Here is a 25347-nt window from a genome sequence, read left to right on the forward strand (position 1 = left end):
CACCAGACACTTTGTACGTAAACTGATACAATATACTCACATCTTTGCAAAACTTGCATTTGTTCATAATACTTTTTATTAGTCCGTTTTTTTTTAATCCTAGATTTATCCAGAATTGTTGTTTTGTTTTCATATTTGTCTTTCTAAGTACTTATATGGCAACACCGGGATCTGAGAGTGATGTTATTTTAATCATCTCTATGTCTTGCACATTTGGGAGAATTACTAATAAAATTGACTTTGACATTATAGAAATACAAGTTCTACTTTCAAAATCCTATTAAAGGATGAACTTTGTAGAAGTGCAGTAGGTTTAACAAGCAAAATGTTCTCATTAATTGTCAAGATTAAAAGTACTCATTAAGTAAAATGGCCTCTTTTCCATTGCAAGATTGTTACTAGTGATGCATTCAAAAGTAAGTAGTTTTTTGATATTGTATCTGGTCTGATCATTTTAAGAAGGGATTTTTGTTTACATTTCCTTCACCTGAATCCTGAAAAAAATCTGCCAGTGCAGACGAATATTTCACCCCATTTCTCATTTGTCTAAAAATGTTTTGGTAGCTGGAAACAAGAAAGAAGAAGGTTGGTCACCGCACTCAAGTCATGAAAAATTCAATCATAATTTTAGAAAACACTTGAAACTAGGGTTAGCTATTTACGAGGCATTATAGGACCCCTAGAGTCATTTCATTTGTTTGTGATTGTCCCCGGTGCACTTATTTTTCCTCATATCGGCCCAGTAGCCTCAAATACAAATTGCACACTTGTGCGCACACACACACGTACATTTGACCCATGCTACTGAATTCTTGTCCTTTTGCTGAAGTTTCTTGCTTAAAGGTTGAACCGTTGAGAAAAATGTCACAATGTCAACACATGTTGCCACAAATGACAAGGAGAAGGCTCGTGGACAACAAATTAGAATTTCCCAGCATGCGTTCTTCCTTTTCAAAATAAACAGGTCGAAGTAATAGGTAAAAAGAAAATACCCTTTTCATTTCTAACGAAACATGTCATTTTGGAACACTTCAATAAAGACAAATAAGGATACCCAAAATACAAATAGTATACACAAGGCGGGGAAAAAAAGTGTATATTTAGGTATCATAATTGTAAAAGAATTTATCTCCTGTTGTTGAGAAGTTATTTTTTAACCAACATGCTCCAAAAAACAGGAAGATTTCCAGAGTTTTATTGAATGGGCTCCTGGCAGCTTCTGGGCTTCTAGTCGCTCCACCGGCTGCATTGCTGATTTGTATTGTAAGTGTATGTGAAGTGCTTTGTGTGTGTTTTGAAAAGCACAACATAAATAAATGTATTATTATTATTGATAGTTATGTTATTGACTTCAAGAACATTTTTACAGAACAAAATGTGATATTTAATAATCTCATTATATGTTAAAATCTATTTTTCCTTTAATGGTCCTCTGCCCTGTTTTCACATGTTCAGTGATGATGAAACTGACGGAGCCCTGTGGTTCACCACAGTTTTCACAATCAGACCGAGTTTCAGGACGGACAGAAACATATCTTTTGTTTAGCTTGTTTATCTATTAATTTTAAATCGTCTTTTAAAAAAAATAAATTTAAATCCTCATTTTTTAGAGAGCTTATTGAGATTTTTATCTCAGTTGTAAATTTATGATGTGATTCTGTTCCTACTGATATTGAACAAAGCTAAATATAAGTACAGGAACAGCTGTGGACATCAACCACCTCACTTTATTGATTTTATTTATGTATTTAGTTTTACACATTTCTCTTGTCATTGAGTAAAAAACTAAAATTCCAATACGAGGTTAGCTGTGGACATTATTCATCACACAGGGACTATTCTAATTTTTCATCATTTTAAAAAATGTTTCTCACATTTCTCTTGTCCACAAATGGGTAAATATAAAAGCATCAGATTTAAAGTGAACTTCACAACTGTTTGGTAGATTTGAAAACTTGTGTTATTATCTTCGTAAGTAATAAAAAAAAAAAAATGCAAATGAATGAATAATGATTAAGCAATACATTAATAATAATTTTTAAAAAAAAGTATTGGGTAGGTCACTGAAGGCTTCATTTGAAAAGTAATTACTAAAAAAGAAGCGACAAATAAAGTGTAGTTGGAGTGTATAAGTCACATAAACTGAAACTACAGGTAAAGTAGAACTGACTGGAAAATGGTACTCGCACTGTTGTACTGGTAACGAGCGGCTCTGTCTCGGCCTACCAGAGAGCAGACCGGCCTGCTGGACGACGTCCACTGAACTCAAAAGAGGATTAGAAATAGTGAACTGCGGTGTCTTTTTCACGCAGCCACACTGATCCGTCTTGTCGACACCAGACCATGTGAAAAGAAGAAATCTGGCCCCGAGTAGGACGGTCACAGCCGAGCGGCCCCTGTCACAAAAAGGTCCCCGACACTCTCACACACACACACACACACACACACACACACACACACACACACACACACACACACACACACACACACACACACACACACACACACACACACATAGAGCCATAGAGCTGTGACTTTCAGCAGTGTCACCGCTCCTCCATTCACCAATTACCTTTCAAGAAATGTGCCAATTCTGTTGCGCAACGCACTCCATCATTTAGTCAATGTTTGATTTAACTTTTAGTTTATTGACTCTGGAATGCTGAGAGTCCTCGACCATACCGTGGTGACTTTCCTTTGCTAATAACAGAACACTGGACACACACACACACACACACACACACACACACACACACACACACACACACACACACACACACACACACACACACAATCTGTTTCATAAGCACCTTATAAAAGAGAAACAATCATCAACCCGTTTGGCATCAGCTGTGTGATTTGCCATCCTGTGGGTGTGTTTCCCCCTCGTGCTTCTATCTGTCACACTCAGAGGCCTCCAGCAAACAAGCTGTCACCCAGTCAAACAAAAGTCATTAGCTTTTGTATCGGGGCCGCTGAGTGATTACATTATCCTCAGTATGAACGGAACAAACTCTTTTAAATTTGTTCTGCATTAAGTAGAGAAGGAAAAGAGAGTGGAAATAAAGGGATATCAGGGCTTTGTTTGTTTGTCTCAGGGTTATAGTACTTCAATCTGGTATTCACAGCACTTGTCTCACTTCAAGTACTTTTCCAGCTCTCATATTTTTGATCTCTGATGGAGGTTTCCTTCCAATAAGAACAAAAAAAAAATCATTCTTCTCTCGCTGCACTGTTATACTTTAATACCTCAGACACTTCAAGGGATTGCGTCTGTGTGGAACAAGCAAACGTCACCGAACCAGATCTGAAACACACTCGTGAAAAAATAAAGTGTCCTGATCTGAGCACAAGCAGCAGCAATGTGATATGGCATCAATTCATTTAATTGATTAGCAAGCAAGCAGCAATGGTCATAAAATAATGATTATGCTGTAGAAGTAAATGTAAAGTCATAGAAACTAAAATTATTTATTTATATGTTTCAAAAACAAACTTATGTGAGAAATTGAAAGTTTTATTTCCACCTTCTGCACCAGAAATAAAATCTATTATTAATGAAAGAGGATGATCCAGATAGACCCCAATATGCAGCTTCACTTTTGTATCAGTTCAGTCTCACATCAAAATGTGTCACAGCTACTTTGATCAAAATATATTAGTTTCACAGTAAAACTCAGATTATTTTTTCAGACTGAGGTGTCAAAGAAAGAAGTTTTGACAAAGAATAAAGAGTTGAGTTGTCTTCATATGATGAATAAAATATAAAGGTTTCTTTCAAGAGATTGGAGTTGGAGTTTGTGTGAAAGCAAAAAGTTACAGTTGTAGCAACATATTTAATTTACGTAACTTAGCTTACATGTGTAACGCTGTTTTAACCCAAAGCGCAATCTCGTCCTCAACCTAACCACATGGTTTTGGTGCTTGTGTGTACGTGTGAGACGTCGGTGGGCTTCGGCGGAGCGGCAGCATTTCCACGCCCTGGGATGAGAGCCAGTCAGATGATCACATGATGAGGACGCGGGATGAAGGAAAAGAATTGGCCAAGAAAAAACATCTCTCGATTTGGGAGCTGATATTTTGAAACAAACATATTTGATGATGTGGACCGACGTTGCTGCGACACATTCACAACGTGGCTAGTTTAATGCTGGACTAGGTAACAGACACCTGAGCACAATTTGAGTACAGGTTGGGAGGACCGGTGAAGACCTTCAGAGTAAAGGTCAGAGCTTCGGCAAGTATTTATAACTCATCTGTTTAATTGTGCATTTGTTTCACATTTGCATAAAAGTGTTACTGAATAAAACTGTTTTCATGCACTGTGTGCACTGATCGTTTGGACGTGAGGTTAAAGTGTTTGGGATGAAGGTCAGCACCTCGTACAAACACAACAGGGACTCCTCCAGAATACAGAAAACTGTGTGCTGCAGCTTGGATCCAAGTTTTTAGCCAAATGATCTGATTCATGAGCGAAGCCACGTTTAAATTTCAGAATTAAAGAAAAAGGTTTGCTGTATTTTTAAAGTCAGTCTTCAAGTGTCTCTTATGATAATATTCAGGATGTGGTTTGAACACTGGCACCGGCTTTGATTGGGAAAATAGTTCTCCTGTTAATTCAGTGGAAGTGAAGGGGAATAAAAGTCCTCTAGACTCGTCACAGTGGGTTCAGATAAACGTTAGAGTTAATTTCCATAGAGGATTTTATTACATCAGGAATGTCATCGGCTGATATGAGGAGCAGGACTGACTGCAGCGTGCCACACTCGTCTCAGTGTTCATATGGACAACTGACAGACCTTAAAAAATGTCAAACTTCTCCTTCATGATGACACATACGTGGTTGCTGTAATAACTCCACATTAAGAAATTAGTGAAGAAACCTGCAGCCACAGTCTGTTTAAAATACATTTAAAAATACAGTAAAAATACACGTGTCTTGTGTTTACAAGTTTCATCCAGGAAACTGAGTTAGTGGAAACCCAAAGGAGATTTTTTTTAACTCCAGAAAACTCTGACTTAATTCATCAAACTCTATTCAAACTTTATTAACGCACATGTTGATCATGTGACATGTGCGTGAGGAGTGCAGCGGTTTACAGTTGAGCGTATAGTTTGTGGGCTGAGGGTTAGAGCTCACAGAGCAGAAGCTGTGTCATTTCACACCAGAAGATGGCGTATTCAGCCCTCCACTTTGGGAGCAAATTTCTGGCCCAAATAAAGAAAAATGACGTTTGTATTATGTATATTTGTGAGTGAAGTTGGATTAGCTGTTTAGCATTGAAGGCTTACACTGTAGCAACAGCTGCGGTTGCTGTGAGGGGATCTATGGCTTTAAAGTCACGTCAGTCATGCACGTCCTTAAAGATATAACAAAACATCTGGACAATGGATGGTAAAGAAAAGCTTGCATTTTCTCCAACAAAGCTTTCATGACTGTGGAAATTGTCGATAGCGAGGCTAAACATATTGTTTCTCTATATTACAAGGGCGACGGGAGAATGGAAATGCTATAACTCCAGGCTGAGGTCTATAATTTAAACCCATTGTGGCCTGATAATGGACTCAAAATCTGTCCGATGTTGCTGCCGTGCTGAAATCCTGCTGAAATACAAATCAGCTCTTCTGTCGGAGGCGCTTTATTGCAGGACAGAAGTATAACTCCGACTTGAGGGCGAGATGCGGTGACTGATTCATGTTTTAGATGACCAATCACTGCAAGTTCCAACCCTCGATAACAAGCTGCAGCTGATTTTCTTTTGAAAATCGGTCCACAACCGTCTTGAGTAGATTTGAACACGGACTCTTTTGCTTCAAAAGGGTCTTCTTGAGGGCATCTGAGAGGGGTCCTTCATGGCCTCCTCTTTACGGAAGTGTTCTTGACTTAGATGGAGACAACAAGGCCGACCCAGGGGCATCATGTATGCCTCTGAATAAATCAGGACACTCCAGTCAGAACTGCAGGATGTGGTTAGGAAGATATTTTCCGTTAAAATTCTATTTAAGCCAGCTGCCACCGCAACATCCAGATAATTGGTGGAAAATGGAGGGATGGTCGTTGCTGATCATCAGTGCTTCGGCTTATCACTTACTTTCAGTCATTTTCCATCGTGAGTCATGAGCTTCAAGAATGGGAGAACCCTTGCGTAACCTTGAAAAACGGCAGCACTTCGAGACGCGGCCTGAGACTACAAAGGCTTTTAAACGACATTCACAAAGCGGTGCGGATCTAAAGATTAACCTGCTCCGTCCGACAGCTCGCACACGTTCGGTTCGAGTGTGGGCTCAAGTGTGTATTTTTGCAGCGCTCCATCTCAGGTTGAACTCCCCGCTGACAGCTATGAATAGTTTCTCAGTGTTTGTTTCACACTGCAAAAGAACATTAAACACTTCAGTTTCTCAGTATCGGGTTGCCGGAGACAAATTACATAGAACACGTGCTTGACCTCAGGTAGAGATATCTGGTTATTGTCTGGAGAACTGTGTCTGAATAAAGTTGAAAAGGTTCAGAGTGAGACTGAGTTTTCTGAGCTCTGATAAAAACCACCGTGGATTCAACTTGGCTCCGTGTTTCTCTAACTTTTATTTCGAGGCATAATCTTTTGAATTGGACTCTGGCGAAAATGATAACTCGATATTATTTAAAAAATATTGAGTTTGTAGCCACACTAGCAGCCCTCTGGGGCTGTACTTAAATACAGTCGTGCTTTAATCTGAATACTAATATCAGCACGCTAACAGTGACAGCATGATGATGTTTAGTGGGTATCACGTGTTCAGCATCTTAGTTTAGTGTGGCAGCATGCTAACATTTGCTTGCAAGTTACAAATACAATTTACAACTGAGGTTGATGGGATTCGTCATTTCTGGAGTGGAATATACTGTAAATAGTGTTTGGCAGAGTAATACTTCAGTGATCATTCGCTGGTGGTGTTGAGGAGGATGATTCAACTCCACTCCCGGTGTTTACTGTGTAGCTTTGTTGCCGTATTGGCATTTCCCAGCATGCCTGAGTTATTTCTTTGTAACTTTTGAGAATAAAGAAACCAAATTAAATCTAAGCGATGGGCAGAACATTTATTTACTTTTGTTAAAAAAGTGATAATGATGACATAATGATACATAAAATATGGCTTTAATTCAAAACCCTCGTTCCAGGGTCGGGACATCATAGTCGATCTTAGTCATTCTTTAGCTTCTTCCTCCATTTAAGTGCTGCTGCAGCAGTAATTGTTGCACACTTGTAACTACATATAAAAGTAAAATATAAATGTATGACAAATATGTTGTTATTTTGTAGTCATTTCTATCCTAAACCTTTACTGTGTGATTCCATTTTAAGTGTCAAATAATACATATATATATATACATATATATATATATATATATATATATATAAGTGCTGATTGTTAACGCTGTGAATTAGTTCACATTAAAACAACTCAAGGTAAAAGTTAAATTATACTATTAATATGATTTGTGTTTAAACTCCCACTAGAGGTCAGGTTTAAGTCCAAGAAAAGAGTTACTTTCACTCACTCACTCACTTCAGAGTCTCACATTTACACTCAAACAGAGTTGATTTGAACTCAGAGAGTTTATTCCTAAGACCAGAATTTGCTGTACATACCAAAATACATGGGGACAAACTTCCCTCCGAGCCTGAGCTTTATAAAACAGCCCATGAAATGTTAGCGAAATACAATTTTGACTTGATGATGGTGCTCGATGAAATGTCAAGAGATTCCCCTGAGCACAATTCACTCTGAGTGGGGCTTGAACATCCAAAAGCTGTCAGTCATTTCACTTAAATGCCAACATCGCTGTCATTTAAATACGTCCTCAGAGATCTACGAGTTTCAGTGCATAATTTTAGCTGTGCTAGCGCATCAGCTTTGTGGATGGGAACATCTGCAGATACATCACCTGGTTCAGTGCTTCAAGCCAGATGGAAATATCTCAACAGCGATTGGATGGATTGCCGTGAAATTGTGTACAGATGCTCATAGATACTTGCAGATGTCAAAGGGGCCCAAGCCACGTGAACATGGTGGAAGCGGCCTCGGGACTTTTGTGCCAATTCATTTTGTAGGTCACCAAAGTCACAAGGCTTCATGGGGAGGACGGATATCATTAGGCAAGTTCATGCCAATCCATCAGATAGTTGCTGAGATATTTCAATCTGGTCTGAAACACTCAGCCAGTTGACTGACTGATTGATTTTATTTTTCATGAATTTAGTCAGGATATTACAAACTGCCGCCTACCAAGCGCTTCTATGCATATTTAGTGTCATCAGAGTATCTGTACGCATCAATTCGTCTTTTTCAAAGTCATTTCGGCCCACAAACACACGTGTAATGAGCCCATTAAAAAGGGCTGTATTCCATTTAGCTGAGTTAGTTCCAGCTCTTGTACATTCAGGCTTACTGTCATGGTTTACTGGGACACTTAATGGATGTGAGCCAGCGTTAACTGAAGTAGTTTGACCTCTGCTTTTCCTGCAATAACATTTTAAAACTTGCAGAATAGAAAAGGACTGTTGCTTTGCGTAATCTCAGACAGGCAGGAGGACATTGAGACGAGGGGTATTCAGGGACCACATAGTCAGTTTGCAGGACTCCTCTTCTTTGTGTCACTGAAGACTGACTTGTCTGTTATTTTTAGGGCCTAGAAGAAGCCTGTGGCAGCCCACATGTGTTTATTGTTATAGTTATTCACATTATTTGGCTTTCAATAAATCCAGTGATTTCATGCAATATTGCCGTAAGACACTGTTGATCAAAAATAATTCATACATGGACTATATATTCAAATATAGAAGGCTCTTTAACACCCGTGGGTGTGGTGGAGGATCTATACATCTGGACTCAGGTAACTCCCCGCGAATAGCAGCTATTTTGGGCTTTTTGTTTCTTTTTACCTAAAGAAAACGATCAAAACATGAATTTGTTTATGTTCATGTTCGTGAACGACTCCGAGAGTCAGTTCCTTCTGGCCTGACTGACAGCGGTTCCCGATGGGAGGGTCGATCCGACTTCAAAACGCACAAGTCCCGCCTTACTGTGGAGAGCTCGCTGTGGACCAGAGGCTATAAAATGAAGGAACTTACTGTAACCGGGACGCACTCCTTGGCTGGAGTTCCCTTTGCGAACTCCTTCACGGAAACCCAAGTCACTCCAATGCTTTAATCAGCGAGCCCACAGAGAGAGAGAGAGAGAGAGATCTCGCTGCCGGCTTCCCTCTCACCTCCAAGCTGCAAATCTTTGATCCAGTCGCCGGGTAGAGACGGAGCAGAGCCATGGCGGGGGACGGGTCAGACCAGCGGGCGCTGCAGTATGAACAAACTCTGGTAAGTCTCACTTGTTGCGGCTCTGAACTTTGTCCACCGGCCTCACTGTACGTACATGCCCCCCCCCTTTTTTTTTTTGCGTGGAGAGACGCACCAGACTCCACGGACAAATCCTTCAATTTAACGCCGCCTGTCTCGCGTGCTGGGTACACATCTGGTACTAGCTTAACGACAAGCGAGCGGCGTGAACAAACAATTCAAAAAGTTGTCTTCTAAGTGAAGTGAATGAGCTGAAGTGTAATATGAATATGCCGAATATGACCGTGTGCGTGCGTGATTCCGGGGATATCGACGTGAGCGTGTGTCTGTGTGGTTAATCGAGGCTCAAGTAAAAGTTGTCCGATTTGAAACGTTCAACCTGCTGTGCGCTCACGTGAACGAAGGCGAGGTTCGTGGTGTCGGAAGCCGCTGAGCATGGCGAAAGTGTCCCTGGGTCCTTAATTGTCCCTTTGTACCCTTGTGATGTAACATAAGTAGCTAAGGACACGTTTCTAAGCTACTGAAGACCACATGTTGAGTATGTTTGGCTACTAGCTTTACAAATAGCACGGGTAGTAACGTCCTTATTGTCATAACATCTGGATTTGGCTGCAGCCCACCTATACAGGTAGCCCTACCCCTCGTATGACGACATTCTGGCCAAACTCAATAGTAAAACAACCAACTTCTTGAAGAAAGCAGTGTATACTTTCGCAAAGGCACGTTATGAAATTACTGTGAGGCTGTGTTAAAATGTAAAAACTGTGCCTATTAATTCGGCATGCAAATTATTATGTCAAGCATTGATTTATCTATCGTAACATCCACTTTTCCAACCAGTTGGCCTTTTCTACACCCCGTCTTGGTCCAACCAAAAGACACACGTTTGGCTGTTGCAATGTGGAGGTTTAAAAAGTTTACATTTCGAGAAATGCAGCATGGGCTTTGTGTGTCAGCCGGATTTACAACACCCGCATAATGATTTGCAAAGATGTGTTGCAAGATGTGCATGATTGTCAATGAGTACAGTGGTGATGGAGGTCACTGTGTGTGCAAGACGCTCTGTGTGTAGGCTGCATTGAGGTCAGCCACCATCATCTGGCAACAGATCAGCTCATTGTTGTTCAGCTGCTTTGTTGCTGAGACAAACTGCTGTTTACATGCATGCATGCGTGTAACTGAGAGTTGTGCAGGTGTCCACTGCTATGGTGGCTGTCAGGGGCTGCTGGTGTGAACAGTGATTGTGTTTGGGGTCACTGCAGGCCTTCACCAGGTCATTTCTTTTAGCATGCATTATATTACCTTTATAAGCATGCAAATGTTGGGAATTCTAGATGTTGTTCGTGCAGCTTGGACTTTGCATCATCGATATTAGACTTAGTTTAGACAGCAGGTGGCTCAAACATGTGACAGACCCTCGAACAGATTCAGATTAGGGCCTGCAGACACACTTCACAAATGTGTCCCCATGAGGACTTTCTTGGCAATTAACTGTAAAACCTGGTGAGCTATTGAGGTAGAAATAGAATCTTACATTCTTATACAGTACATTTTCTAACAGGTATAGTCAAGTATGATTGGCGTGAGCTGCATTGTTTATTATTTTTCTCATCCTAAAGGATCTCCCGAGGTTCTCATATCTCACTATGAGCAGTACAGATTTGCAGCATGCCCCTCAGAAAGATTAAGGGTGGGGTTTGTGCTGTGCGTGTGCTGTGCGTGTGCTGTGCGTGTGCTGTGCGTGTGCTGTGCGTAATTGTCTAGTTTAACTTTTCCTGACAAAACTTCTGTCAGACCTAAAGAATCTGCTATTTGAAGAGACTGGTTTTATAGGCCAACTGCACCCATTCAGTGGCATCGAGGCTTTAAATTAAGAAGAGCCACAACTGTAACACTTCTTTGGGCCTCTGTTTCCTTTCCTTGAAAAAGTTTCTTTGTGAAAAGCACACGCACACGCGCACGCACGCACACACACACACACACACACACACACACACACACACACACACACACACACACCCCTCTCCACCCGGCCTCTCTGTGCGCTGTTAATCTGTGTGTGTTTATGTGAGAGATTACACAACTTGTGACCAGCTGATTCAGTGCTGGACGCTCCGTCACCCCGGTGGGGTCTCGTGCTCGGCCCTCCGGCTCTCTGAAAGGGAAAAAAAAAACATTCCTCATCACCTTGTCTTTTTTTTTTTTTGTTAATGTCAGTTTACCCTGCTGTGCTTGGATGATGGTTACAGAATCAAACTGAAAGCTTTTTAAATAGAATCAAATAAAAATAGCTTCAGTGTGAGAATAACCCCTTTTAACATAAATGAGTTCTCTCCCGGCCCCCCATCTCCTCACCGTGGGTTGTAGTAACATGGTGTCTTTGTGTGATATTGGCAGTCATGGTGGTTGTGTGGGTTTTGTTGTGGGCAGTAGATGCTCAAAGAGGCCAGTGTAGTTTGGCTGTGAGAGAGGCTGAAAGGCTGGCTGTACAGAAACGCTGGCAGGGCCGGGAGTACGGAGCACTTCCAAAGTAAAAGCAGCCTCAACATATTGTCGGTTCAGACTGCTGCATCAGGTTGTGTTTGTATGAAGCTCATTTTTGTTCATATCTGCCAGAATCTGAAATCCTGATTTGTCCTTGTTTGGGTGGTGTATGATAAATTCTTGTTATTTAAAGGCTGCACACCAGCGTTTTAATGACACTGGATTTTTGGGGTCAACATCAACAGTAGGAATTTTAAATGTTCCGATATATTGACCAAAACGTGATTATCAAACACTTGTGTAGTGATGATTTGTCCAGCTGGTCCAGTTGGTTGGTCGGTTGTCAGGGTTACTGTGAGGTTTAGACTTGGATTTGTGTCCACAACATTTACCAGACAAAGCATGATTCCACATAATATACACGATATTTAGAAAAAGGATGGTTACAGATTCCTGTAAAGATCCCAAACTGAAACACAAAACTGTCTGTCGAAAAACCCTTTGACTTGAAGCCTTGACAAGCTTTCACATCGCCAATACAGGAAAAGTCACCTGCACAGAACAAATAATATAACATTTTTATAAATATATATATAAAAAAAGAAAAGAAATGTATATATATTAAATTTATAAAAAGATTTATACAAAAAAAAAAATTATAATTATAATGTATATGTATTATATATATATATAATTATATATATATATATATAAAATATAAATATATTTATTATTTATTTATAAATATATTTATATATATATTATGAATATTGAATGGTGGATGTTTTGTATCGTCTCCTTATCTCTAATGTATCTTATGTTTTTCCTTTGTGTGTTTTGTTCATAATCTTTATGTTGCATGAACTGGAATGACAGTCTGCATTTTCTTCTCTTTTTGTTTTGTGTGTTACTGTCACTGGACCCCAAATATCTCTCTCTCTCTCTCTCTCTATATATATATATATATATATATATATTGTATTGTGTTATATATATATATATTTTTATTTATAAAAAAAAAAATATATATATATACATATATTTATTTATTTTTTTATTTTTTTATAAATAAATAAATATATATATATAACACAATACAAAACACAAAAACAAGCTGATTCAGTGCTGGTCCCTGTTTTTACTGACGCCTCGTTGTAATGCACTACTCCTGTCTGAAGGTGGCGGTAATGCACCAAAAAGCTGTCTGCCCATTGTCATTAAACAACAAAAGCAGGAGAAGAAGAATTGTATGGCACTCCAAAAGCAACTATCGAGTTGTATTTGTGATTGAAATGCCCATCTGTTGTTGTGACAACTTGTGACGGAGATATGTTATGATCAACTTTATTGTCCATGACATCAGTGTACTGAAAAAGTGCAAATGTAAAAATTATAAAATCCTATAATTTACAAGTAGAACAATTTCTAGATTACACCAAGCGTCTTTTTCTGTATTATGTTCTGTTAAAAATGTTTTTAACATCGGCCAACATATGTGCTGATATATTGAAATGCCCTTCTGTGATATGCCTTTATTGGCTAATAAAATAGTCCAACAGATAAATCAGTCAGGCTCTGATACACTCATCGTTTATTAAGCATTATCAACAATCCACAGCTTCAATCAAAAAGTAAAAGTTTCGACCTTCAGAAATCGATGACCTCGCCAGCCACACGTCACCTCATTAATCTGTGAACCATCTGTAATAAAATGCTGCACTGACAGAGGTTAAAAATTGTAATCACGTGTAATATTGTTTGAAAATGGCAGCTAAACAGTATCTGTGTCAGGTTGGCTGTTGAGTTTTCATGTAATGAAAAGTAAAGTTATATTAAGTGTTGTGCAGTGGCGCCAGCTGTAACCTCATCAGAAGTGTTTGGCTAATATTTATGACTTTATATGACGAGTCAGCAGATTTTCTAATCTACAAAAGGCAGTGCTGTTTTTCGGTGTTGCTCCAATTTAATAGTAAAACTAAGGGCACATGTAATAATTAACTGAATAATGATAATCATGGGATGGAAATGTGTTCCACACATCAGTTTACTTATCATGAGGAATGATTCCATGACTCTAACACAAGCCGTGTTATGTTTTTTTGTGGCTATAAAAGGAGCGTCTAAAAATAATCCTGATGATGTCATCAAGTCTGTGTCAAAAACTGGAGTTTAAAAGATGTAGGTGTGTTCTTGGCAACAAATGATGCTGTCACGTTGCATCATGGGGATTGTAGGATCCTAACAATTATGTTATTGTATTATTCATTAATCTGTGGATTGTTTTATTGAGTTAAACTTTTGGTCATGATTTGTGTCATAATAAAGAAAATGCCCGTAACGCGACGTGTCCGACCAAACAGTCCAAAACCCAAAGATATTCAGTTTTAGTGTTAAAGCAGTGGATTTTTTTATTTTAAATATTTTGCTTGAAGTAGAATACTTGTTATCAAATCAGTTTCCTGTCAACTTTCAGAGGTTTCGGCTTTATGTTGGACAACACCTGTTCTTCTTCTCCTATTGTATTTGCACATCGCAAAATGTTGCATAATCTCAGATCATTAGTGTGCGGCATAGTTGTGTCCCTGCGTCCTGCTCCGGTCGTTACGCCCCCTTTCATTCATTCCTGTGAGTCCTCACTCGTTGCATTTCATGTTCCTCCTATTTATCCGGCCACTGTCGGACAGCCAGGCGGGCGTCACGCCTCCTCCCCTGTTGTCTCACTCGCTGGCTCTGATTGCTCGCTGTTATTATTACTCAGCTGTGTGTGTGTGTGTGTGTGTGTGTGTGTGTGTGTGTGTGTGTGTGTGTGTTTGTGTCTTGGTCATCACAGCATATGACGATGTGTCAATGCTTTTTGTTTTTATGTGATGAGTGAGTCTGGAAGATGTTCAGTAACTCAGATAAGAGCCATAAGGTGAGAGATAAGGTGTCCTACAAATACATTCAAAGGATTTGAAAGTGTTTATATTGGCATGTAAAAGCTGTAAAGACATTTAATTTCCTGTTGTTCATCTTTTGGCTGCGAGAGAACCAACATGACAACTTCTTTTTGACAGAACTGCTCCGTTTGAGTTGTAGCTGTAGTTTTCTTTTATTGGAAAGAAAGTTCTGCTCAGGCATATTTTTGGACACCATCCGCTTCTGGTTTATGATCAGGAATGTGTTACTATTCTAAATAAAACTGACCAAAACGACAGAATGGAGAAGTGAAACTGTGTGTGTGTGTGTGTGTGCGTGTGTGTGTGCGTGTGTGTGTGTGTGCGTGTGTGTGTGTGTCACAGGGTAATTTGTAAGCCTGTGTTATTGGCCTCGCTGTGGTCATTAGGCTTTTTGTGGCGGTGCTCGTTTGATGTCGGCCTCTCTGCATTCATAGTGGAAATTTCCCTTTACTTGAGCTCTCCACTTCATTACGCCCTGCGGGTTAAGTCCTTTTTATTATTTATTTTTGAAAGACAGGTCAACGACTCCTTGACCCTCTGCTTTTGAGTGTGTGGAGAAAGAGGTGTTTGCGTAACGTAAGCTGGCTCGAGCTCCAGATTCAGTTAGTCTGTTTCAAAAGATCAAGCTTTTTCTTATTTTTTTTTTTTCTTTTTTTTTTCTGTCTCTGCACAAACAGACATGATGGATTTAGATCTTTAGGCCAAACATTTTCACAAAAGCAAAAAAAACGAACCCTCTTAATGAAAAACTGTTCATGAAAAAGTGATTCTTTTGTTTTGTTTTTTTGTTTAGTTTTTTTTTTTTTTTTTGGGGGGGGGGGCAAATACTTCAAAAGACCGAACAAATGTTGACCGAGCGTTTGGGTTAAAACCAGAGGTGCGATGTGTTTGTGCTCTTTGTTCTGAGGTGCGGTGATCTGGCCGGCCGGGTCGTGCTGATGATTAATCACCGGGAGGTGTAGAGAGACTGAACTCCAGTCAGTTTCAAGTGTTGAGGCGTATCTCTTCATCAGTGCCGGACAATGATTTATTCCCTCTTTCGGTGTCCCTAACAAATATGGATTAGAGAAGAGATTGAAAACGGAGATCTAAGGAACGTAGATGCTGCTTCAGTGATGTGCCTCGTTAGTGCCAATAGAAAGATTGACAGTCTTTACAGCAGAGTGACGTCGACACGAGGCGCAAAGTCAGCAAATATAGAACACGAAGCACATTAGGTCTGTTGGTTGATCTCATTATGTCAAGTCAAATGAATATTAATGTAAAAAGTAGGCTTTTATATGTTTGTAGCTAGTTGAGGTGGAGATCATTGCATAAAACAAAATTTGATTTAATGGAATTCATTTGACAGCAACTGACAGTACGGAGATGGCAGGAACGAAGTGACTCGTCTGAAACATTGCCGTTCACCACAATGCCAGACGTTTCTACCCAAATGTTTACTGTACAAACCTGCAGTGATATAATGTGTCCATTACAGCGAACGCACGCAATCTGTCCAGTCTACAGTGGTGATGGAAACTGTGCATTGACTTGGTGATGGGAATCCCTGTGAGGTTAAAGGTATTTGACGTGATATTCTTATGAGGTCATGATTGTGGATACGGGACAGCAGGAGATCGCGGTGAAAGTTCCTGCTCCTGAAAGTCCAGTCTGATGACGCGTCTCAAAGCGTCCGTCTCAGTCCAACCACCCGAGTGCACGTATGACCAAGATGGGCTGACTTCCTGTCGGCTCCCCCACACTCCTGAACGGGATGAAACAAAAAACATCCAACAGCTTTTCACTCTTCAAATGTTATTGGAACAAATGGATCAAATTCAGATAATATAAAGGGTCATTTGACAGGTTTGTGTATAATATATTTACCCCGTTGCAGCCGCTTCTTTTCCCATAATTGTGTTGTTGTTGTTTTTTGTCCAGTGTGTCTCCAGTGGCATAATGCAGTTTAGGCACTCTGTCAAAATTGCTGCACAGCTCAGTTTTGTACCGGGGAGGCCTGTCAATCAGCAGCTCTGGCCAATGAGAGCACGGCGGGCTCATCGGGAGGAGGGCTTTAAAGAGAACGGAGCTAAAACGGCCTCCTTCAGACGGGCTGGGCTGAGGGGCCGCATAAAAGGACCGTTTCAAATAAATCCGGGGCATTTTGAATTGTAAATTGTGCAAAGATTTGCCAGTACAGCCGTAGCATAAAAATATAGACCTGAAAATGTGCATGATATGTCTCCATTATGGTTCAAAATATGAGGGCAATGAACAGAAGCAGGCCATATGATGGCTCTAATTCTAACACTGGAAAACCAGGATGATCCCGGCAGAACTCTTTATTATGTGCAAATACTGTGCTTTTAAAACTGTCCTTCACCATGAGGCTTGTTTGAAATGGCAATGTAGATTCCCCGTTTCACTCGAGAGGGGAAGAAAATGGAAGGAAGATAAAGCTGTTACAGTACAATCTTCTTTTCACGAGCCTGTCTGGACCAATAACATGGTGAACATCCAGGGAACAAGTGTTTACTGTTTGCACATCGTATCAACACTTCAGTCTGACTCCGTTCTCTCGTCCACGCTTTTCCTTGAAAAGCAAAAGGTTAAAGGTGCGGTGGCATTTCCATTTATACGAGCTGCTCCGTGCAGCAGCCTCTGCTTCGTCGCGCCACACTTTCTCAGACCGGGGAGATGCAGGCGGGCCGAGGCTACGTGAAACTTCTCCTCCATTTTGCACTGAAAGGAACACGTCGCCGCTCCACGCGGCTGCAGAGGCACGATATCGACACTCATCAGTGCTCGGACAGCTTCATTTAAATCACACAGGTCACTTTTACAGTGTCTGTTTACTAAACTCGGGGTCCGCTTTCTATCCAAACACCGAAGTCCATGTTGGAGAAGCTCCAGTCGATGAACTTGGTAGAATGTTCATCCGACTGTGACGCGGTATTACCGACATGTTGCACCAAACACGGGTCCGCCACGTCGCTTGTGCGCAGGGATGGATGTTGTTCCGTCCTCCGCAAGGCTTCATATCTCGTATCCCTATTTATTGCGTAACTATTTCACGCACCGTTCCTGCAGCGGGAGGAGAAGACATCTCTTTTCCAAGCTGAGACTGAGTGATGTCTTTTACGATTGGTGTTTTATTTTGAAACTTGAAGGGAATTTAATTCTCTTTCCTCCGCCTGACTTCCTGCCCGGTCGATTTGGTCTGCTCGTCTTGCCGCGGTGCAGCCGTTGGGATACGAAGCGTTGACTTTAATGACGCCGATTCACTCTGGCCGCCGTGTTGCAGATGGAACCGGTTGAAAACAGCAGTTGGTGTTGGACCCAAGTGGCGACCCACCATGATGTCACCCGTTGGTTTGTGACCGGCACTTTGAAGCTTTGAGTTTGGCATTTTGACCGTCACCATCTTGGTTGGGTTCCCTCCCCCCGAGCTATACCAGAAACCTGACCGCACCCGGGCCTGCCACTCAAAATGGGCACCTCCCAAAACATACCTTGATCTTATAATAATCAAATGAAATATGGAACTATTATTATAATGACACGATAATGACTGGTGGTAAATATTTATTGACTTTTATTACATGTCAGAAATGTATGCTTTTTTTTAATGGGAGTGTACTGAAACCAGACATATTATGGAGCCAGCCCCTAGTGGCCCTCAGTGGTTTTGCACTTTAAGGCACTTCAGCACTGACTGTACTTTTCAGGCCTAGAGACAACATCCATTTTCATATAAAAAAATGGACTTGAAAAGACTCTCCAACCTGATAATCAATTAAAAATAAAGCAGGGAAGAACTTCTTTGAGATGGCTGTACATTATTAAGTTTGAGTTAGAGTTTCCTGTTAACAGTTACATTAATTGAGTTACATTCGTTTACAGTATCAGGTCCAAGGAAATTACTGGTTAATCTGATGGATAATGCCTCAGTTTTGTGTACCACCATTGCAGGAAGTGCAGTTGTACACACGTTTTATACTCCAACCCACCATTAAGCAATTAGTGAACCAAAGCTACGCCTTGGAGCGAGTTGTTTAAATCTTCCTCTGCGTTGTGACTCTGTGTCGGCTCCTCTTCCAGTTATCATTTTGAAATAATTGACAAAGTTTTTCTTTGTGTGTGTGTGAGCTGCTTCAAACTAGTGGACCGTCTGAACAAATAGAGCCAAGTTGCATCGAGGTGACTGTGTGCCGTGTCAAGTCAAAGTTGACACATCAGCGGATGTTCTGTTCACTATCAGCTGTGTGTGTGTGTTTTTGTGTGTGTGTGTGTGTGTGTGTGTGTGTGTGTGTGTGTCTGTCTCTGCTGAGAGATTTTCCATGTCTGAAGCTGCTTTTAACTCAAACACCGCTTTGATAAAGGCGATCTTGTTGATGTATCAACTGTTTGTCATGAAAAAAAGGATCCAGACTGCTCGAACAATCAGTCCTGCTCCCCTCTGCTGTTCTGAAAGTTGCAGCTTTACTTTGAAGCCCTTCACCTCGTCTGAATGATGTCGGCTCTGAGCTGCTGATGCGTTAATAAGCTGCAGTGTGTCTGCTTATTTGTTTACAAGGCTGTGAATGTGGGTCTTCTACCTTTTTGATAATTACAGAGCTCAGTGATCAATAACGATGAGCCTGACACACTTTATGATGATCAGTCCTAATGCATCGAAATTTGAGCAATGGATTCTTAGTTTTCCTTGTAATTTGCTCCCCAGACATACAGCTCAGTTTAAGTGCATCATGCTGTCAAAATAAAATGATTTATTTAAACTATATTGACGACGAGTCTGGAACTCTGGAATATTAATTCACTTGAGTTTTGACATTTGTTTCATAAAGCCTGCAATGATCACTGCCTTCTCTGGATTAAATGATATTGCTTTCTGTTTAAAACTTCAGTTTTAGGTCATTTATTCAGCAAAAATGTTGTTGGAGCTTCTGAAATGATGCAAACGATGTTTTAAACTGTTTGTTGATTAAAAACAAAAACTATTGAAAGACATAAGCTTGGACTTTGAACCTTTTTTTTTTTTTTTTTAACCATTATTCACCTATTAATGAATCAAATATACGTGTTCTGGATTTAATGATGAATTAAAGTAAAAAAAAAATCAACAACAGTTTTTTTTAAAGAAATATGACATGAATGTCGAGCAGGACTTGTCGGTGTTTTGTACTGTGGTGGACAAACTGTGTGATGTTGACAGTTTCTTAGGGTGCTTCCAAATCAGGTTCTATTGATCCGTCTGATTGCCCATCTTCCCTCCAGCCCTGTATGCCAGTGTTCACACTAACTTACCCTGCCACAGGATGTTTGCTGCTTTCGCCACTTAGCAGCTGTATCCACCAAATGTAATTGATCCAGTTCCTCCAGCTAACTTTCCAAATGGAGCGCTTCATGCTGCTGCTGCTGCTGCTTTTGTTTTGGTGTGCGCACGTCAAACCTCCTCTGTCAAGGAAGGGAGAGGATGCGTGTTTCGATCTGCCGGTGCTGCGTTTATTTTTGCAAAAGTAACGGTAACAAGAAAAGAGTAAGCAGAAGTAACGGTCACGTTAACGTTGGATCCTAAACGGCAGTGCACCCGCTGATTCTGGTACGGCTCGCTTTCACTAGCGGCGGCATGTCATATGGTTCGTGATGAGATCAGTATAATGTTTAATATGATAAATAACACTCATTCTGACGGTGGCAATATTTCCACGTGTTGATTTAATGACATCACGGTTTGGGAATATAGGAAGGCGATCTCTTACATTAATGCTGACACATCAAACTGTAACCCTTATTTTTGTTGCAATAGCATATTCTTGAAATTAATGATACTTTATTTTTCAACATATTCTCATTTTGTCCATAATATTGTTATCGCCAAAATATTGGGATGTTATTTTCGGGCCATGTCGCCGACCCTTTTCATACCGTATGTGCCTGACACCACAGTGTTATGGACAATTTGTTTTCATATCCTCCGTAGCCAAAGGCAGCTTCAGGATACTGGCCAACCAGAACAGAGTGGGCTCATTGGACACATAAATAAGAAGTTTATTGAATTGTAAATCCAAACAAAGAAATGCCTGTAGAGCTGCAAAGTGCATCTGTTGCCTTTTCAGGCTGGTTTTAAGGCATCTATTGTTCAGCCCGGATCGAACCAAACTCAACTGCTGCATGAATCGTCTTCAGAAAGAAAAATCCTTCCTCAGTTGAGCTTCTAATGGGCTCGTAATGGCACTAAATCAGGGAGATTTCAAAATATATGATTGCCAAGAATATCAACTTTATTCTCGTGGAGTTGTAATATTGTAAAAGGATTTTCAGACACTCGTCTGTGACTGCATCTTTCTCATGAAATCGCCGCACTGTCGTCCGTTCATCAACTCGGATTTACAGTCTCTCTCCCACTCGCTTCCCTGCTGTGTAATTACTGTTAGTTTACCGTCGGTGGAGCGTAATTAAACAGCTGCTCGGAGGTGTTTAGCCTCTGATAAAGTTGATCAGCGCTGTGTTTGGCAGCCGAGGCGCAGCGGTGCCCGCGAAGACAGATTGGGAGGCAAGATGGAGAGTGCTTTGATGCACCAAACGCTGGTTATCAGCAGGCAATACAGAGCTCCGTCACACACACACACACACACACACACACACACACCTTCTTCTAATAGGCACTTGGCCTTCTGCTTGCATGCGGCTCTTGAGTGAGAGCACGCCGGCAGGTGTGAGATCCACTCTCACCACATCGACCGTCGCACAGCCCACCTGTTCCTTTCTGCCCTGACCGAGCGCTGACTCGACGACTTGTGAGACTCTTTGCGTGGCTGCGATGAAGACTTGAACTGGTGCTAATGAAGCGCAGCCCTGAGCATCCAATCACAGCACGGGAGATTGATTACAAAGACTCTCGCCACCTCTTCTCCTCTCGCTCCCTGCTCTCCCGGATTCTACAGCGAGGTTGAATTTTTGCTCTCATATCTGCTGCTTTCCTTCTTCTGTGTGCAAGAAGCTGCCCTCTGCCTGAACTCCTCACCTCACTCGAGGTCCTTCTGTTCTTTTCTTCTCCATCCTCTCGCCACACACACACACACACACACACACACACACACACACACACACACACACACACACACACACACAATTCCTCACAAGTCTTTCCTCGTGCTGTCCAGACCAGACCAGAGGCCTCTACTACAGAGCAGGTTCAACATACCAAGGATATCTTGTAGTTAGCTGGCTTAACTAAACCTAACAAATGTAATCCCGCTAAGCGGTCACACGACGCCGGTTACCAACTCCTTAAATCGCCCCAGGTTTTTCCAATCCAGCTACACGTTTACATAAAAGGGGTTTGCAGCTTCTGATTAATCACAAACAGACAGATGTAGTGGCGACAGAGCAACATCTTTTATAAAGAGCAAACTATGATATTAGACGAATACAAAGAAGTTAAAGCACAGCTGCAGCTGGCAAAAAGCACAGCTAGATCTAATTATAATTATGTTCCATTAAAACGGACTAGGGAGCAAATAAGGAATGACTATAAAAACATAATTCAAAGTGCAAGGTTGGCTTTTCTGTCATGTAATGTCACGTACAAGATGTGCAAGGCTTTAGTGCTCCCATCAGTCTCAGATGTAGGATGATATTCGTGTACAAAAACACAATGAAATGGATTATGACTCTGATATAAAGATCCTCAGGGAAAGCCAAAGAGTTTTGCCGGTCTACGCACCGAGCTCCGCAGGATCTGCTATGATGATGAGAAATAATTGTTCAGTGGGCGTTGCTTTTGTACGTTTTGATCCCAAACTTGACCTCCTTCGCTGGCGATGTTTTCCGGCAAGAAGTGACTCACTATTATCACCCTGAAATCGCAGAGTTAAACCTGAAGTTTCCTCGCTACAAGTCCTGCTTGTTAGCACAGACCTCGGGTGTGGAAATCAGATGTAAACAGCGCTGTGTCCGACACTTCACAACAAATGGTTCTGGCCCAGAGATCTGATTGGTCAACAGAACATTTGGAACGTGCTGAAATCAGCGTGACATCACACCCTGCTCATCACTAGAAACATCACTCCACCTCAATGGGAATATATCATTAATAATGTGCAGAATAATGTTGTTTTTACTACGATACGGATATCTTACTTGCAACAAGATTGAGCCAGCTCAGCAGTTTAGTGTTTCTGTGTGTTGTATTTATTCAGTTTGAGAAATCCCACCATCTCCAAAGATTAAAACGGACTTGAAGTCTCTGTTGCTAGGTCGTAACTAAGGGCTGGCCTACTTGTTGAGAGCAAAATTGCCCCACAATATGAATACATTTTGATTTACATATTTTATTTAGTTGGTAACTTGTTGTATAATCGCAATAATATTGCTTAACTACAAATGACAGACAGACAGACAGACAGACACTTTATTAAGGGGACATTTTTTTCCCCGCTACAGCAGCATTATAGGTATAACACAACATGCTGCAGCTTCTGTTGGCTTTAGATTCAAAGCAGGCCAACGTGACACGTTACTCTTTGAGAACAAAGTAAAGGATATTCATCTCACCATGTCTGTGTTTTATGAACACATCTTTTATCAAACTGTTTGGAACAGCCCATCTGCTGGTTCTCGTTCACGCGCTTGATCATCCCAAAGCAGAGCAGAGCGAAGCTGCCAAGTTGGAGTTAGCATCAATGCAACTTCTCCTGAGACGCCGTCCAAACGGCCTCCTGTGATGTCAGTTGGAACGAGAACAGACAACGTGCTGTTGTTACTCCATAGATGTTCAGAAGTGTAAAACACACCTTCAAAGACATTTGTTTCAAATAATGTTAAATGCCACCGTGTTTTACGATTGAGCCCAAAGTAATCAAACACTGTGTGTGTGTGTGTGTGTGTGTGTGTGTGTGTGTGTGTGTGTGTGTGTGTCATTAGGATCTCATCCCCTCTCTTTAATTTCTCCCTTCAGGCTCATATAGTCCTTCCAGGAACCAGATCCAAGATGTGTATGTAATTGAGCTTTAAGGAGAGCTGGTGTCTGTGTGTGTGTGTGTCTGTGTGTGTGTGCCTCCATACTGTATGTGTGTGTATGTTGAATGGATGGATTGTGTAATGTGACGTGGCAGCGAGGAGGAAAAGGAGAGATTAAGTTCAAGAGTTGGCCTGCTCACTTTAGCGGCTCAGCTATTAAAAGACCCCCTCGAACACACACACACACACACACACACACACACACACACACACACACACACACACACACACACACACACACACACATTTATTCAAACTAATCAAGGACAGGTGAAAAAAGGGGTCAGCAGATGTGTGTGTGTGTGTGTGTGTGTGTGTGTGTGTGTGTGTGTGTGTGTGGACATTCCAGCTCTAATAACTGATGTTCTGTAAATATAAAAACGAAGGCGACGCTCCTGTTAAATTTAGCATCACATTACAACTCGGCCTCTAACTTGTATCTTTTTGTAGTTTTGCGACTCGCTCTGGCACCTACATCCACAGTTTATTTTTCCTCTCTACTTCTTCTGGTGCCCACTGTCATTTTTGCCCTATAGCATTTGTCCGCTTTCTCCTTCGCTGTTGTTGTTGTTGTTGTTGTTTTCTGTTCATGCAAACAGATTCCGCAACATTCTTTCCCCCCTGGGAGAATGCATGCGTGCCTTTGAACGCCCCTTTGCACTCTCACCACAACATGCGATTAGTCTGCCCACACACACACACACACACACACACACTCACACACTCACACACTCACAAAACACAGAAGGTCACGCTGCGCAACATCCGAGCATCAAAGACGCACGTTAAACACACACACACTCTCCTCCACTTTGGTGGCAGTGCTGCCCACCGGGTCCCAGTTTCAGCGCTGGTGTGTGACTGGTTTGTTAATTGTTTAGTTCTGGAGCTGGTCTCCTGAATGAATCTCCTTCTCTCTTTCTTTCTCTAGTTTGTCCCTCTTCTCTTTTCAGTGCATATTTTCTGCTCTAGTTTCATCCTCTTTAGTTCCACCACCAAACTAGCGAGCCCTCTTCTTTTTTTGTTCTTTTTTTTTTTCTGATCACAATATCGTTGGTAAATATCGGGTTATGGAAGCACCGTCCGCAAGTGAGCCTTCAGAGACTAGAATTAATCTTCCTAACATTTAACTTTGTCTTTTTTGGGAGGGAGGAGGGGGGGGAGGGTGTGTGATTCTAAAGTATTGGGTTGGAGCCATAGACTGTGTATAAAAGTGTTCGTATTTTCAGGGTCTGAAAAATGAGGCTGATGCAGAAGTGCATTAAGCTGCAGTACCACCGAGTGCCACTAGAGATTGGCTCAAAAAATTCTCCATAGACTCCCATTCAACTGGTTTCATAAAATTACAATGCTTCAGATATTTGCATATCAGTGAAGTAATATTCCAGTAATTTACATATGTTGAATATAGCCCTTTAAACTGGTCTAACTGGTGCTAAACTTTGACTTTTGATGCTTTAAGCACATTTTTCTGACAGTAATTGTGTACATATATTTAAGTAAGTTTTTGAATGGAGGACTTCTACTTGTAATAGGGTATTTTTTTTTATTGTGGTAATGTGTCTTTCACTTAAGTAAAAGATCCG

General features: G+C 41.1%; 1 protein-coding gene across 5 annotated transcripts in view; it reads left to right on the forward strand.

Annotated features, from left to right (window-relative positions):
• The first annotated feature begins 9103 nt into the window (after positions 1–9103).
• The window catches only part of LOC138197005 (chloride channel protein 2-like), a 156665-nt gene continuing 140421 nt past the window's right edge, over positions 9104–25347 (forward strand). For all 5 annotated transcript variants that reach the window (XM_069147441.1, XM_069147443.1, XM_069147442.1 and 2 more), the window contains exon 1: positions 9104–9353. In XM_069147441.1, coding sequence (XP_069003542.1) covers positions 9303–9353 — 51 coding nt within the window. In that variant the 5' untranslated portion in view covers positions 9104–9302. The remainder of the gene's footprint in view (positions 9354–25347) is intronic.

This window comes from Embiotoca jacksoni, unplaced genomic scaffold (genome assembly GCF_022577435.1).
Source record: "Embiotoca jacksoni isolate LCO1_2020_lvr unplaced genomic scaffold, fEmbJac1.0.p SCAF_14, whole genome shotgun sequence".
NCBI lineage: Eukaryota > Metazoa > Chordata > Actinopteri > Embiotocidae > Embiotoca > Embiotoca jacksoni.